At 43.9% G+C, this 15,548-nt stretch overlaps 1 protein-coding gene across 1 annotated transcript in view; it reads left to right on the top strand.

Moving 5' to 3' along the window:
* The window catches only part of rabgap1l (RAB GTPase activating protein 1-like), a 124,114-nt gene that overhangs the window by 83,868 nt on the left and 24,698 nt on the right, over positions 1–15,548 (top strand). Inside the window, exons 15-19 of the mRNA XM_008293025.1 lie at positions 2,524–2,649; positions 4,627–4,770; positions 9,829–9,870; positions 11,424–11,426; positions 15,454–15,548. The exon at positions 15,454–15,548 is cut by the window's right edge and continues 2 nt beyond it. Coding sequence (XP_008291247.1) covers positions 2,524–2,649; positions 4,627–4,770; positions 9,829–9,870; positions 11,424–11,426; positions 15,454–15,548 — 410 coding nt within the window. The remainder of the gene's footprint in view (positions 1–2,523; positions 2,650–4,626; positions 4,771–9,828; positions 9,871–11,423; positions 11,427–15,453) is intronic.

The following is a 15,548-nucleotide window of genomic DNA, read 5'->3' as shown; positions in this document are numbered from 1 at the left end:
AACACAACACTTTACAATATAATTTAATCACAATCTCTGGTGATTGTTAGTGTTCATCATCTTTGACACAGTTTTTAGTGTCCGAGCACTACAGTGCGTAGGACCCTATTGGAACTGCTCCGTCATTATTTCTTGGTCACAAAGAAACGTGTGTTTCAGGTCCTAAACGTACTCGAAAACTCACTAAATTTGGCACACACATCAGACCCGGTGAAAAATTTTATAGTTAGGGGGAAATACACACCTCAATAGAAAACTGGCTCCACAGCGCCACCTAGAATATTTCAACAGAGTGTTTCAACATGTAGAGAAGTACAGGAGAAGTTTCCAGAAGCTTTACGTGGCGGCTGTGGCCCAGGCGGGTCGGTCAATGATCAGAAGGTTGGTGGTTTGATTCCACCCTGTAATCCGTGTCATGGTGGTTGTGTCCTTGGGCCGCAAGTGATCCGATCTGCCTCAAAGTCGACACGCTGGATCGGAGTCCCGCCTGGAGCACGTTTGCGCCAAACCCCGACGTGCACGACGCCGACAAGCGTAGGGCGAGGACCCAGCAAATGCCGCTTGCGGCTTTAATTTGCATTTATTTTCTATGCGTTTACATACACCAGTCAGCCACAGCATTAAAACCAAACTGGTGACGTGAATATCGATGATTATCTTGCTGCAGCGGCACCTGTCTACGTTAGACAGCAAGCGAGCAGTCGGTTCTTTAAGCTAATGCGTCAAAAGCAGGAAACGTGATGCTCTGGCCAGTGTTGTGCAGGGAAACCTTGGGTCCTGACACTCATGTGGATGCTGCTTTGAAACACACCACCCACCTAAGCACTGCTGCAGACCACGTACACACCGTCGTGGTGTCAGTATTCTCTGACGGCAGTGGCGTCTGTCAGCAGGATGACGCTCCCCGCCGCACTGCAAACATTGTTCAGGAATGATTTTAGCAACATGACAAAGAGAGTGTCGACTCCAGATTCCCATACATACATATTCACATACAGATACATATTGAACTGTTGCATTTAGCTGCTGTGCATTTACAGAAGAATGTGCCTCTGGTGCTTTTCCCTCGCTTTCAAAAAAGCTCTTTGTAGCTGCTCGAATGTTACCTTGATGCTCCTGCGGATGGTTTGAGAGCATCATTGAGAACATGTTATCAAGGTTAACACGCAAACAAAGACAGAAATGTCAGCATTATGCTCCCGCTCCTAGACTTCACTGCATCTACAGAAGAAAAAAAACATGTTCATTAGCTTCTAGGTATAATAAAGCAGAACCAAGGCGATATTACACATTGAATGGAGTTTTAGACAAATAGGCACCTAGAAAGAATGTGTTTGGCTGAAAAGAAAGTTGCTGACTGCTCGAATAAAAAAGCAGTTTATAACAAAATGATGTGGATGAGTGGAGGGAGTGAGAGCCAGTCACTGTCGCACACATTTCAAGGTCACCGGCAGACACTGCTTTTTTACTCCCCCTTCGTATACATATTTCTTCACATCTACTTCTTTTCTATTCTTTGTTTTGTCTTTCTGTGCGTGTTGCAGCTCGTCTGCATAAAACACACCTGAAATTTCATTTTAAGATACTTAATAAAAGACAGATGGAGGAGAGACAGAGGAGTGGACACATGGAGGCGGGAGTCCCGAGTGGAGGAGAGAGAGCGGCGAAAGTTTGGTTGAAGTCCAAATAACAAGGGCAGCAGAGGTTAAAGACGAGCGAGACGGTGGAAAAGGAGGAGAGCTGGAGAGAGGTCAGGAGGAGGTGGGGTGAGGTAGGAGAGTCGTGAAGAAGAGCTACGAGTTTACTGGACGGACCCGAAGAAATGGAGAGGAGAGGGGAAGTTATGAAGGAGGAGACTGTAAAGTGGAAAAGGAGGAGAGATAAAGGGGACAGCAGCAGTAAAAGAAAGAGAGGTTATACAGGAGGAGGAGGCAGACGGGTTATAGGAGGAAGAAGAGGAAGGAGGGAGAGGTTATAGAGGAGATGTCAGGAATATTAATAGGGGTTCAGGTTTACCTGCAGGAGCCCATTCAGCCCCAAACACATACTGTCACTCTGATTAAATATCACCTCACCGTCCACGACTCGGTGTGTGTGTGAGAGAGAGAGAGAGGAGAAACAAACCCATATACCCACACACCAACACAGTATTAAGCTTCCTCTCATACCTCTTATCGTCATCCATCCACACAACACACACACACACACACACACACACACACTCTGAAACACACTGAGACAGTAAAATGCTCGCACATAAAAGCATAAACATTTCTTGCAAGTACCTTAAAATTTGTCACTTTATGTCCTTCGCAGCTTTTTCCTCTTTCCTTCAGGGTTTATTTAGAGCCAGTATATTAGTGTGGTTTACCAAAACGTGATCAAATGAAGCTGGTCTTGAGCCGTACTGGACAAAGAAAGACTGCTTCACCGCCTGATGTCATGTGGAGATCTTACCAAAGCGTCCCGGTTTGCTGTTTTTTGCTGTTTAGTGGCTAAAAGTTTTCGTCCGTTTGGTTTCAGATGCCCGAGGAGCAGGCCTTCAGTGTGTTGGTGAAAATCATGTTTGAATACGGGCTCAGAGCTCTCTACAAGAACAACTTTGAAGATCTTCACTGCAAATTCTACCAGCTGGAGAGACTGATGCAGGTTAGTGGTGCTGAGTTGTATGTTTAGAGCAAACTGTACGACAATGTAATGAAAAGCAACACAACCCTGATGGAGAGGATGGACCGGATCAGACTCATTTATATTATGGACACCCTTTATAGGGATTTGTTGTCTTTTTGTCCCGGTGGACAGCTCAAAGTACTCCAGTAGCCATGAGCCTCGGCTACCTTTGCCATGAAGAAGAAAATAATCAGAGACGTGAATGACAGTATTCAGAGAGGGAGGCAGTGCACCTGAGAACAACCCCGATGCATCCAGAATTACATCGGAATTCCTTTAAACTGTTGAGAGTCTTCTTCCTGAAGTGGGTGTGGACAGCAACAGCTCATTTAAAGCCACAGCTCTGAAACAGCTCAGTTAGAACCGGGTTACAATTAATAGTTAAACAGTTGAGGTGAAATCGAACGACACATTCTTATGTCTTAATTTGCTGAATGGGTTCACAACATGGGGCCTTTAACTTCTGCTTTACTAGTGATTGAAGTGGGAGAAGTTAATGCCCACTCAGCATTTGGTAAAGTTAACACAAATAGCTGAATAGTAGTTAAATAGCTCCTTCCACTCACTCAGTGGACTCTGTATGGATTTGCATACAAGTTGCTAATAATTTGTTTTAATCAGTGTTTCTCCACTTTGTTTTTTTTTGTTTTTTTCAAATTCATAACATGTTCTTTTTAGACACCTGTGGCTAAAGCTGAAGAAAATATTCATCTCACCACTAAGTGGCGTGTATTGAAGTGATTGAGCCTGGGAGAACGACAATTACAGTTCAAAAATTACAAATGTTATCCAGTCATTTTGTCTGCCTCATAAGTTTAAATACCGTGAAATTCACTCCACGTATCCAGCTATCCGTGTTGCGCAGACTTATCCCGAGGACCATTAATTTGCACGAGATTTGATTTTCCAACGTTTTTACTTTCCTGAGAATTGATATCCTTTGAGCTGTTTCATGTAATTACTAATTGAATGCAGGGCTGGTCCAACGAGCCGACACACTGAAAAGAAGAGACTAGCAGAGAGTGCAAGAGGGCTTACAAAATGTATTTGCTTTTTCGATGAAGGCAAAGTTTGATCATATTCATGTGTGAGTGTGTTGCCAGTGATTGCATCATCTGTGGGTTTTGACATGTGTGCTGTTGTTGCCTTGTTGACTTCTCGTTCCGGGCACAAAATGTGGTTACAACAAGAATGAATGGTAAGTGTGTCTGTGTGGAGCTGACAGTCTCTGTAGGCTTTCTGTGTTTTGGGCATGATGCTGTTGTAAAGTAGCATCCCACTCAGGTATTACAGCCTAAATCTACACGCTGAGTAGAGTTTAATTTGGCCCTCAAATCCTTCACGGCTCTGCTCGCAGTCATTTTACAAGCATGAGGATCAGCTGAGTTAGCATTGACCAAACGTGCTCATCGTAAGGACGGTGGCATTGACGGCTAATTATTAACAAACAGGTGGAAGCTCACTATCTGATCCAGATGTGGTGAAGTAAGAGTCTGCTAATTAAATCCTTAATTCACTGTACATCCGTGGGCACTGAGACACATTTTCTCTTTGATGCCTGAGAGCTACAACAACGTTTTCCTCCTCACGTATCGGAACAGATGAACGAGAACAAAAGAAGGAAAGAAAACAAGACCAGAATTTTCTTTTACTTTCCAACATGTAGTAATGTAAATTTTGCAATGCTGAGTCGTGGTGCTTATACACCTGGTGCATGATATGAAAGAGAAAACTTTAAAAACATTCATATTCACTGGAGGTTTAAGCTCAGTGTGTGTAATGTGAAATCAGTGTCTCTAAATGTTTGGCATCTAAGATGTAGTATTGAATCATGTCTTTGGTTTTGAAGTCTCTTTATCATCTCAGTCTGGAGAGACAGCATGATTTATTGAAGAAAAAAATGTAAAATTGAAAGTGATGTTTCATTTTTCCTTCTTCCTTTGTCTGCTCCTGCAGGAACAACTTCCAGACCTGTGGTCCCACTTCCAGGAGCTGAACCTGGAGGCCCACATGTATGCCTCCCAGTGGTTCCTCACCCTCTTCACTGCCAAGTTCCCTCTCTGCATGGTTTTCCACATCACCGACCTGCTGCTCTGCGAGGTACGCTGTATTATCCTGATTGTGACGGGAGAGCGGATTTAGTCCACATTGTACAGAGTCCACTAAAAGGAGGGTCAACCATCTGGAAACATGAAATTAGTGGAGAGGAGATAGGGAAGAAGGTTATAAGGTGAGACGAGAAGGCGTGGCAGACGGAAGGGAGGATGGCAGCCATTATGAAACGAGGAAGGACATGTGAAAGGACAGAGAGAGGTTTGGAGGGAGTTGGCTGATCTGAAACGAGGAACTAGCTATCAGTGACCACAAATATAGGGCGGTTAAGAAAACGCTATACCACCAGCGTTAATGCATCTCTGTCTGCTCAGGCCTTTTAGGGTTGATACCATCAAAGATTTAATGTATTTAGGACCACTTGACCCAATACCAGCCACTGATAATTCATTTTTACCTTCAAACAAGATTCATGTAAAGTGTCTTTTCCCTAAAAAACAGAAATGGAAGAGGAGCTTATATGATTTGTTCTGCTTTTATTAATGCAGCAAATCACAGCATTTATCATCCCAGAGCACTTTAAGGTCAAGATCTTCCAGCATGGAAGAGCGAGACCCCAGAATTCCCCTTTGAGCGATCACATGGCTGCAGGGTTTCTTCCATACAGTGAGGAGGAAGAAATCCTTTTTTTTGCAGGAGGAAACCTCCAACAGAAGCAGACTCTGGGTGGCTGTCTCATCCACCGGTTAGGTAAGAGGAGAGAAACGTCAAACTGTAAACAGTGGACAGGTCGGTGAGGCCAGTAACCACAGATCAGAAACATGGACGGCAGAGAGAGCTGCAGGAAGGTGCAGGGAGAGAGAGGACAAAGAGGGGAAAGCACAAAGGAAGGGAGTTAATGATATGCAACAGAAGGATGTACTGTAGAGACACCGTCAAGTGATGAAAGACCGACTGTACAAGAACTCTGTTTAGGAACCAGCGTGTTGAGGATGGAGGAGAATTTCTCAGTCGTTGTGGATTTTCTTTACTGTATGACCACCTGTTTCTACAAATAGCGTTCTCTCTATTTTAGAACGAGCCCTTTATATTTACATATATATAAGTGGGTTCTCTTCCACAGAGCCCCCCCACTCGTGTTGTGCCGCCATGTTTCTACGTTTACACAGAACAGATAAATCATTTTAGCGTTTCATTGCCGCCATTTCACCGACTTGGAAAGGGAGAGAGTAAAACCAACAATACTAGAATAATATATAAACAATAAATGTGAGAATAGTTTTTCATCACCTCTTGTGGTGACTTCCTCGTGCCGTTACTTTTCCTTGGATCTGACTGTTGTGAATAAAGACGTTACTATTCATGTACTGTAGATCTCCTTTTTTCTTTTTGATCGGGGCACAGGAGAGTGTCTGTGGTCCACTTGGTCGCATACCAAGAAACTTAACACCTCGTTTTAGCTCGAGTATACCCTCTTAACTAATTGAAAATGCATTCTGAAGCCTGGCACGCACCCCTCCAGTGCCTGGTGTAAATTTCCTACCGACGCTAACATTGATCAACGCAGTAAATTACTCGTTGTTGTTGTATGGAACGTGCAGGAGTGATATTCTGCTACTGTAGTCGTCCCACTTCTAGTCTTAGTTGCATAGTCTAACTGCATGCTGTTTACTTTGCAGATTATTTGCAGCCAGTTGTACAGAATTACAGCCTTCCTCTGATAACGCTGATGGCTGTACGGTGGTACAGGGTTTAGTAGATGGTAAAGTGACTGCACATGTAAGTTTTTAACTTCACTGTTAGGTTCCAGGAGCCTGTTTGACCTCATGGTTGTAATCAAACAGTTTTTAGTTGCTGCAGTTTAACAGCTTCTTCAGCTTGAACACTTTGCTTTTGTTTTCTTCGTTACTTGTTTGTCACTGCAATCAGACTTTTTGTTTTGTTTTGTTTTGCTCCACCTGGAGTTTGAATCCATCGGTCTGCCGGGGAATTTCAACCCTTTCATAGTGAAAGAGTGAATGAACCTGGAGGGGTTTGTTTTGATCTAAACCCCCAGAGTGTGGGTGTCCAGCTGTCTATTATAAACCCCAGTAGGTGTTTCTTAAGTGTTTTTGCTAGCAGGTTGTAGTGCAGGTTTACTTCTGTGATGATATGATCTGATCTGTGGTTGTATGATTTGATGAGCTCGGGTGAAGAGAGGAGCAGAGCTTTCAGCTGTACACCACCTGTTGGTGAGGCGGATCAGGTGGCAGGTTTAGCTGCCAGACAGACCTGGTGAAGCCAAATATGTAATGAGGGGGAACGTCTGACTGAGGCACCGATCTGGAGGTGAAACATGCAGGTGTGTTATCACAGAAAAAAAAATATTGTATTTGGAACATAGAGTGTCAAGGGACCGAGACCAGAGCCCTGAGGAACACGAACCAACATGAGCAGAAGATTCTGGTTCTGAGGAAACATACCCAGAACAACAGCTTGTGTTCTGTCAGGAGGATCAAGAGAAGCCATTTCTCAGGTGACTCAGCAAAATCGTGTGTCCGATCCTGACCTTAATGTTGAAGCACAAACACTTAATATCTGCTTAGTCCTTAGTTTCAGTTTGACTCATTGCTGTCACTTTAATGTTTGTGAGAGAGAAAGAAGATAGACTGCTGTTGTTTCAGTTGTTAATCCTAAACCTTTGTCTTACTCTGAAAAGTTAAAAATGCCAAAGTCAAATGCCCTGTGTCTCCTCTCCCCTCCACCTTCTTCTCTGTCTCACACGTTGCCTCCTTCCCTTCCCCCACCTCTGTCCTCCCATTGGCCCCGGGCAGAACAATTAAAAGTTTCCCAGGTCTTTCTCACCCAATGAGCCGCATGATGAGAATCTGCCTGTTAGACCGGAGTTCTCATATCCTGCATCCCCGTCTGTCTGCTGCCCTCCTCTTCTTGGCTCGCTCCATCATCATTTCACGTCCCTCTCTCTTTTTTTTTGTTTACTCTTTCTGCCATTTTGTTTCTGTTTCCTTGTTCTCCACTTGCCACTGACATCACAATTTATTTCCTGTTTGTTTTTTTTAAATTATTCCTCTCTATTCGCTTCTCCTTCATTTGCTCCGTCTTGTATCTGTGTAACCGTGAATGTCTCCATCACTGTCTTTTATATTCTGAATATTTTTTTTCTTCCTCTTTGTACGCCTGTCTGTCATTGCTCGCTCTCTTCAGAAGCTTCACTTGTTTGCTGTTGTAATGTTTCGCCCTAACTATCCCTTCTTGTTTCCTGTTCGTTCCTTTATCTATTTTTTTTTTTATCAGCACTCTCGTTCTTTTTATTAATCGCTCTCTTCATGCTCAGCTGCTGTCACTCCTTGATAAAGTGTTTTCAAACGTTTTCTTTGATGATCCTTTCACAGTTTTGTTTTTTGCTTTTATGAAGCAGAATTAAGGCTTTTTTCTGATTACTTTGGGGTCTCAGGTGTCTTTTATGTCTGACAGATTTTCAGATTAGGTCCGATGACTTCCATTACTGTAGTGACATTTATCAGTCAAGTGAACACAAGTTTTTTTCAGAATTATATCACATTTGTTGTACTTTTTGCTGGATTCCTCACCATTTACCTCCCATCTGATATTCAGCTGCCGCTTGTCGTTTCTCCTGCAGCTTCTTGCCTCATCACCTTCCCAGTTTGTGTCCTCATACTGTATCTCTCCTGTCTGTACGCTCACCTCTCATCCTCCCATGAATCCGTCTTGCCACAAAGCACACACTTTGAGATTATCTTTCTGTCTCTCACACACACCTTTGATCTTGCCTCAGCACTGTAGCACCATCTTGAGGCCTACAAAGAAAGGTGTGTGGAGGCAGAGCTCCCCCTCTTTTCTCTTTCTCCCGTTATTTTTAGAGCCGTCCAGATATTTTTAGCTCTGTGTTGCCATGTGAACTGGTTGTCACGGAGACCAGGGAGACGGGTGTTCCCATGCAGAGCTGGCATCAGCTTTACATTTCCTTTCTTCCTGTGTCAAAATTACAAGCACGGTAGCGATGAAGGCGGGAGGAAAAATCACATCGTCATTGTTCGTGCACGTATGCATCGTTGAATGAAAACAAAGCAGCTCAACACAGCGACTTAGTTCACACAATAAACAGACAATAAGCTGTGATTAAGGGAGCATAATACATAAAGTAACGCCAACAAGAGGAGGTTTGAAGTTTTATTTTTGATTTTGCAGAAGCTCAGCGTTGTGCCGTGAAGACGTTTTCAGCTGTGTGCCTTCAGTGAGGATTTCTTTGGCTGCAGCTACGACCCCTTTTTTATTTGTTTATTGTTCTGATAAACTTCATCTGTGTCGCAGTTTTTAAAAAATGATTGACGTTAATGGCTTTGGCAATAAAGCAATAAACTGTCCAAGCCAGTGAATTATACTCCACAGTAGCTGAACTTCAAGATGCCGTGTGAGCGTTTTCACATCAATATGTTATCATCAGTAAGACAAGATATTGTTGTTATGACATTACGAATGCTTGACGTGACTGTTTTTAGGTCAGATGTATGCTTGTCTCTAAAAATATCATCCCTGAAGTCATTTTTTCCTAAAGCTGTATTTTCTGTTTCACCCTCCGTGTGATTCTTTTGTTTCAACATTTCTACAAAGTCATGAAAACATCAGATGCCTTTGATTTCACTGCAGATACGGTGTGTGGTTGGACGTTGTGTTAGATGATGTTATGATTGCTATGAAAGGACACGGGGTATGTTTGGGTGTGAATACGGATGTTGGTTGGACAATATTTCCACATAGAGAAGGTTGAATTCAGAATTTGGAAACAAACCGAAACTTCCCCAAAGAGCAGAGAAGATGAGGAAAGCTGGACTCCTCCTTTGGACTCACACTTACAGGATTTTTGAGCTTTAAGTGGCATTTAGCTGTTTTAACAGGAGTTGCAAACATGCTTGAAAGTAACACTATAAATTGTGCTAAAATGAAGTTCCTGTTTAAAATGCTAGTTCTCTCCACTGAGCAGTGATGTGTTGAAGCTTTTAAAAACCTGCACACACACAAGAACGTGATGGTTTTGCTCCTATTTGTTTCCGTATGTAATTCTCCTTTTTCTTTTTTTTTTTCCAGGGACTGAACATCATCTTTAATGTAGCCCTGGCCCTGCTCAAGGTTAGTCCTCACTTTATTCTTTCAATAAACTGAAACCATCTGTTTAAATGAGCTCTCACGTCAAACATCCAGTTTCCTTTTAACCTGCCCAAGTCCTGTTTAGTTTTAGATCCACTTTGTTCATTAAAAAGGAAGCAATATATGGTTTGGATGATGATACATACATGTTTGTGCACTGAAGATAAACCCATCAGGATTTAGGAAAAAGCTAATTTTTGTTGGTATTAGTGAGAGTGCTATCACAAAGTGTAAAACAAAGTTTGTGGGAGGCATGATTGTGCAAAAAAGGCATCGTGTGAGGTGTGCTAAATTCTTGGTCTGATGTCAGAGCCACTTTATTTTATTGATGTTTGTTGCCCCCTAGTGCTTAAATCAAAAGCTACATCTGGATGGGAGGAGGCTGGTTTGTCTTCACAAGACAAATCAGACAAATGGTGAAAGACTCTTCATGTCAAACAGCTGCCAGGCCCAGAGTCCGACCAGAATCCTACACAAGCTGTGGCTTTAACTCAGTCATCCACATTCTACGAGTATACCATGTGAGAATTATATAGATCGGGTGAATTTAAATAATGCTTTCAATCTGCAACTCCCCTCATTATACCCTGACTAAAATCTTTGTCACATTGCACCCTGGAGATCAAAATACACTAAATCTGTCTTTTCCAGCTGTATTTACACATCCTTGCCACTTAAATGGAAATTACTTTCAAAATTTCTGGAAAATTATCAATATTTCCTTTGCAAGAATTGGTTTGGATCAAGGTAACTATTGTAAACTCTCACATATAACCGATAACACAGCAGGCCAGCTGGTCTCTGACTGTAGTTGTTTTTGATGACTTCAGAATAAAACCTGTGGTTCGTTGAGAATCCCACTGTTGGCAGTCCACTATGGTTAAGACAGGACTTTCAAAAGAGCTTGAGGAAAAAGTTGTGGAAACTCTCAAGGTAGGAGAAGGATATTAAAACATTTCAAGGGGTTCCACGATCTCATACTGTTCAGCATCATTAATGGAAAGCTTGTGGCACCACCAACGCCTTGTAGGAGGATATTGACCAGAGAAGCAACAGAGAAGTCAGCGGCAAAAAATTAAATATGTTCCACCGGGCAAGCGTTCCAATATGCATCCGGTGTCTGGATTTTAAATTGTAGTTCCAGAATTTTGCTTCTTTATTTTTAATGTCTTTTTGTTTAATTGCATGTTGTTGCTGTCAGGGCAGGATGGTATAGAATTACTAGTTGTTGTGTTATCAGATCTGTTCGTGGTCACATGGATCAATGAGTTTTGGCAGCGGCTGTGTCATATTGCATGTCTGTGCCTGGCTGTTTAATGTGGACGTTAATGTGACGGGACGGTCTTTGTGGAAGTCTTGCTGAAACTTCAGAAATACTTGAAGAACAGGCTTGTTTTTCCCAACATGTAGTCCACGTCTCGCTACTGAAAGAAAACACTCAGTGGGCATCTAGCTTATTTTATTTTTCATTGTTTAAAACGACCGTTTCTGGGTTTTACAGATTACGTTTGACATGCAGGATTTACCTCTTGTAGACGTATCTGTAGTGGAAATCGGGTACAACAGAGTTTATTTCACACAGATATGTAACACGTTTTTTTTTTTATTATAGTAGTAATCATGCTATTAGCAATTTAAAAGGGTGTTTACTGCCATTTTCTCTCATTACATAAAACACATTGGTACTTTTAACCATCAGAGAAAACAAATGATCAGTTTAATTTAATCTTTACCAATAATTATTAGAGGGAAAATAGCATATTTATGTGTAGCGGTCAGCAATGACAAGGAAACATGTTTGTTAAAAAGATTACCAGCCCTCAAGTTTCTCACATTGTGTGTGTTCACAGATGCTGAAGGAAAATAGTTTGTATGAAAATTAGGAGACATGAGCTTAATTTTTCTTGTTTGTTTGTTTGTTTGTTTGTTTGTTTGTTTGTTTGTTTTCCTAATCAGCCCATTTAACATGAAGCGTACAACGGTAGCACATCGCAGCCTACAGTGGGCTCACATCCCTGGTCGACAGATGGACAGTAACACTAACAATAATAATGATAGAACAAGTCAGAGTGCTTCTACATGCTAATGCAGCTACAGTCAGGCTCTTCTCTCTAACTGAATCAGTTGGTTTTAAAAAGCCCTCCTGTAATGCATTCTGTGCGTCGGAGAGACAAAGATGCGGTGGACGCGATGGTCGGAAATGGAGAACAAACGAGGATGTGAGGAGGGAGGAGTGTGGAAGGGGGCTTCCACTGCCTGCTTCCGATTGGCCGGGCATGACGGCATTCTCCCCTGAGGCTCCCTCCTCCCTCCTCCGTCCCTCCTGCACTCCTCTCCGCTCTCATCACCCCTCCCTCCATCTGTGTTCGCCTCCTCCCTTCCCTCCCTCCCGCCCTCCCTCCAGCTTAGCAGTCGCCGTTCACATCACAACAGGAGCATAAGCTAGAACGTTAGCAAATCTGGACCTGAAGGAGAAAAAGCTTTTGTTTTGTTTTTTTTTATTTCAATTTTCTTTTTCTCTTCATCTTTACCTTCCTTTGGATGCCTGCTTGGATCTTCCTCTCTGCCTCAGCTCCTCATTCTCCTGCCTTCTTTACCTCCTGCTCCTCTACCTCTGCCTTCTCCTCATCTCTGCTGGCTGGATATGTATTTCTCCAACACGCTACCTCTGTCCACCACCCAGACCTCTGCAACGGAGCCGCCCCTGTTAGCGTCTAGCCACTAGCTGTTAGCATCACAAAAAAGGCTTGAGAGGCAGAGAGAGAGTGGAAAAGAGAAAGGAGGTGGATGGGCAGCACTGGCTCATTTGCTTTGCCTCACCCCAGCGGAGGGCCAGGACTCCTGACAGTACAACAACACACGCTCTTGCAAACACTCATCCATTTAGCTGCTGCTGCTGCTCAGTGGCAGGAGTGACTTTCCATCTGAAGGAGCTGGCTTCTCGTCTGAAAGATCTACCGACCGATACAGACCGGATGCCTGGCTGCTCCTGCTAATGGAAATCTGCTGGAGGGACAGACGCTGGAGTCTGTCGTGGAGCTGCTGACTGGACTGTGCTTTTACTGCTTAATGTGGTTTGAGTTTATCTCAGAGGGTTACATCAGTGAAGAGGAAGAGCAAAGACACACAGAGGCTGTCGTGATACACTTTTCCTATTTTACTACCTCCTCTCGTCTTGGTTTTTATGCATCGCTGGTTTGCGTGTGACTCAACGAGTTCAGCATCCACTCAGCCATAAGCTAACACAAACACGCAGCGCATCATCTCCTGAAGGCCAGATTCCTTTTGCTAACAGACCACATCTTGTCTGCCTCTACCATTTGGCCAGGACCGCCTGCCCAGCCTCAGGAGAGCACAGAGACAGATCCGTATTGTTTTTGAAACCATTTTGAAGCTTTATACCGGGGACGGCCTCTCATTTGAAATGATGGAACAAAACATATCAGCTGCTTTGATGTGTCGTCTCACCGCACTGAGCCCTGAGCTTTAGGGCCACTCCGCCGTGCACACCGAAGCGGATTTTCTCAGGGTCTTTGAAGTCTAGCAACGAAGGCGAAATAAAAAAAAGGTGGAGTACTTATCCATCGCCGCTGTTTGCCGGAGCAGCAGCCCACGTGTTGAGCAGCTTTGTTGCTAGGCAACGGCATACTGGATTGGAATTGGTTGAGGGAGTTTGCCAAAGGAAGATGAGGGTAGGTAGTGTGACTGGATTTCAAAGTGAGTCCGGCAGGTAGCTGGAACACTCAGCATTATGCCGAAAGCAGCGTCGATACATCGTTTTCTGACTGTGATTTTGTCGCGCCTGGGGGCCGGTAGTGGGCTCTGACAGTGGTACAAGCTGAGTGGCCTCCACCAACGTCTTGTCCACTTGTCGAAATTCTGTGGTGCCCAAATGAACTGGACCCATCCCAATGTCACATGCCTTGAATGCCAAGGCTGTGTCTGCTGAGTTGCTATGTGTTCCTGTGAGCTTCTCTTTGCGTCTTTCCGAGCCGGTGTCCTGAACATCAGTCTGTTGTGACGCTGTGACGGCATCAGCTCCTCTCCCTGAAGGTTCGTCACCTCGCTCACCAGGACACTGACCTCAGAACTATTGTCAGCGCGCTGAAGTCGACTGCTTTGTCTGCTCCAAGCGCCCCTCGTCCAGCTGCCCTCCAACAACTGAAAAAACTCACGGGGACATTCAGACGACACGCTGGAGTCACCTGCCACCCTGGCCCCGGAGCGGGACCGCCCCTCTCCCTCGCCCTGTCCCACCCCGCCACCATCTCCTCCACACTCCCCTCCGCCCTCTCCTCCCCCGGTACCAACCCTGGCCCCCCATCTGCCCCTTCCAGCAGTGCGCAGGGCGGTGGAGGATGGAGAGGGAAAGGCAGAAGAGGGAGCCCACGGCAGTCAAGCCTCGGCGGACTCTTTCTGCAGGGTAATGGGTCTCCTTGGGATGGGACACCGGCTCTTCGTGCCCCGGCTGCTGGCGGTGAGAGAGGGGGACAGGGACACAGCATGCAGTGGTGTTAACTTGTGTTCATAATGAGAGAGCTACTCCTGAGGACAAAGGAGATGAAAAAGCCAAGAAACATGTCTCATAAAAGTTTGTTGTCGTGTCTGTTGTGATGATGGCTTGACCTTTGACCCCGTGTAGATGTGCCTTCTGTTTTATTTACAAGAGAAGACTTGATATAGGCTCTAAATCTGACCTGAAAATTACGATGGTGAACTCCTTCAGAAGAAGAAACTCAATTCATCTGGAATGTAAACGTCAACATCGTTAAAGCTGACAGAACAAATGTTGTACTGACCGTAATATTTGGTCACGCTCTCTCTGAACACATAACTCAGGAGAGATTCAGGTGTCTGTGCGTCTTTTCACCACCAGATGGGGTTATTGGTGTTCTTTTAGTGACTAAACTCTTTTCAAAAACATTCCTCTCTGCATTCATTTAGTACAATTAGTTGAAAATGAAATAAAGCTTTACGTCCTCCAAGTGACAAGTAAAGCATTTTCAAAACCCTTTGTGGCTCATACAAGAGACGTCTACAAAAGAAACTGGATCCAAGAACCTCGATGAAAGTTCGTTAAATAGGTAGACATTGTGAGGTACTTAGTCAGTTTTATCCTTCAGTATCATGCAGTGTGAAGTGACTTAGGCTGGTAAACAGGATAAGTCATAGAATTTTAATAAATTATCATGTTTTCTTTGCAGTGCTGAATCTAATGCAAAAGTGAAATAGTGAGTTAAAACACTCCAGTGTAACTCTGACCTTATGAATCTTTAACTGTATTCACCTTTGTATAATTTAACTTCCCTCTTTGCTGTTTGTTATTGGAGGAAATATGTTGTGATTTTCTTTTCACAGGTCACGCCGTCCTTGATCTTCTTAAATGTGATTAACCTAAACAAAATCAATAAGGGCTCAACGTAGCATCAGTCAGGCTGTCCAGTCGACAGCCCCGCACTCAGTCCTCCTGCATATAGAAGCCTCACTGTGAAGTTTGTGTCCTGCTCGTCTAACTCTTAATGACCATCTCCTGTTTGTCTCCACCACCTCTCCTCTCCTCTCCTCTCCAAAGAGGACCTCTTGCAGGCAGACTTTGAAGGGGCTCTCAAGTTCTTCAGAGTCCAGCTCCCTAAACGGTACAGAGCTGCAGAGAACGCCCG

Source organism: Stegastes partitus, unplaced genomic scaffold, assembly GCF_000690725.1.
Source record: "Stegastes partitus isolate 25-593 unplaced genomic scaffold, Stegastes_partitus-1.0.2 Scaffold852, whole genome shotgun sequence".
NCBI classification, from domain to species: domain Eukaryota; kingdom Metazoa; phylum Chordata; class Actinopteri; family Pomacentridae; genus Stegastes; species Stegastes partitus.
The sequence above is the reverse complement of the archived record's forward strand: the minus strand, read 5'-3'. Positions and strand labels throughout refer to the sequence as shown.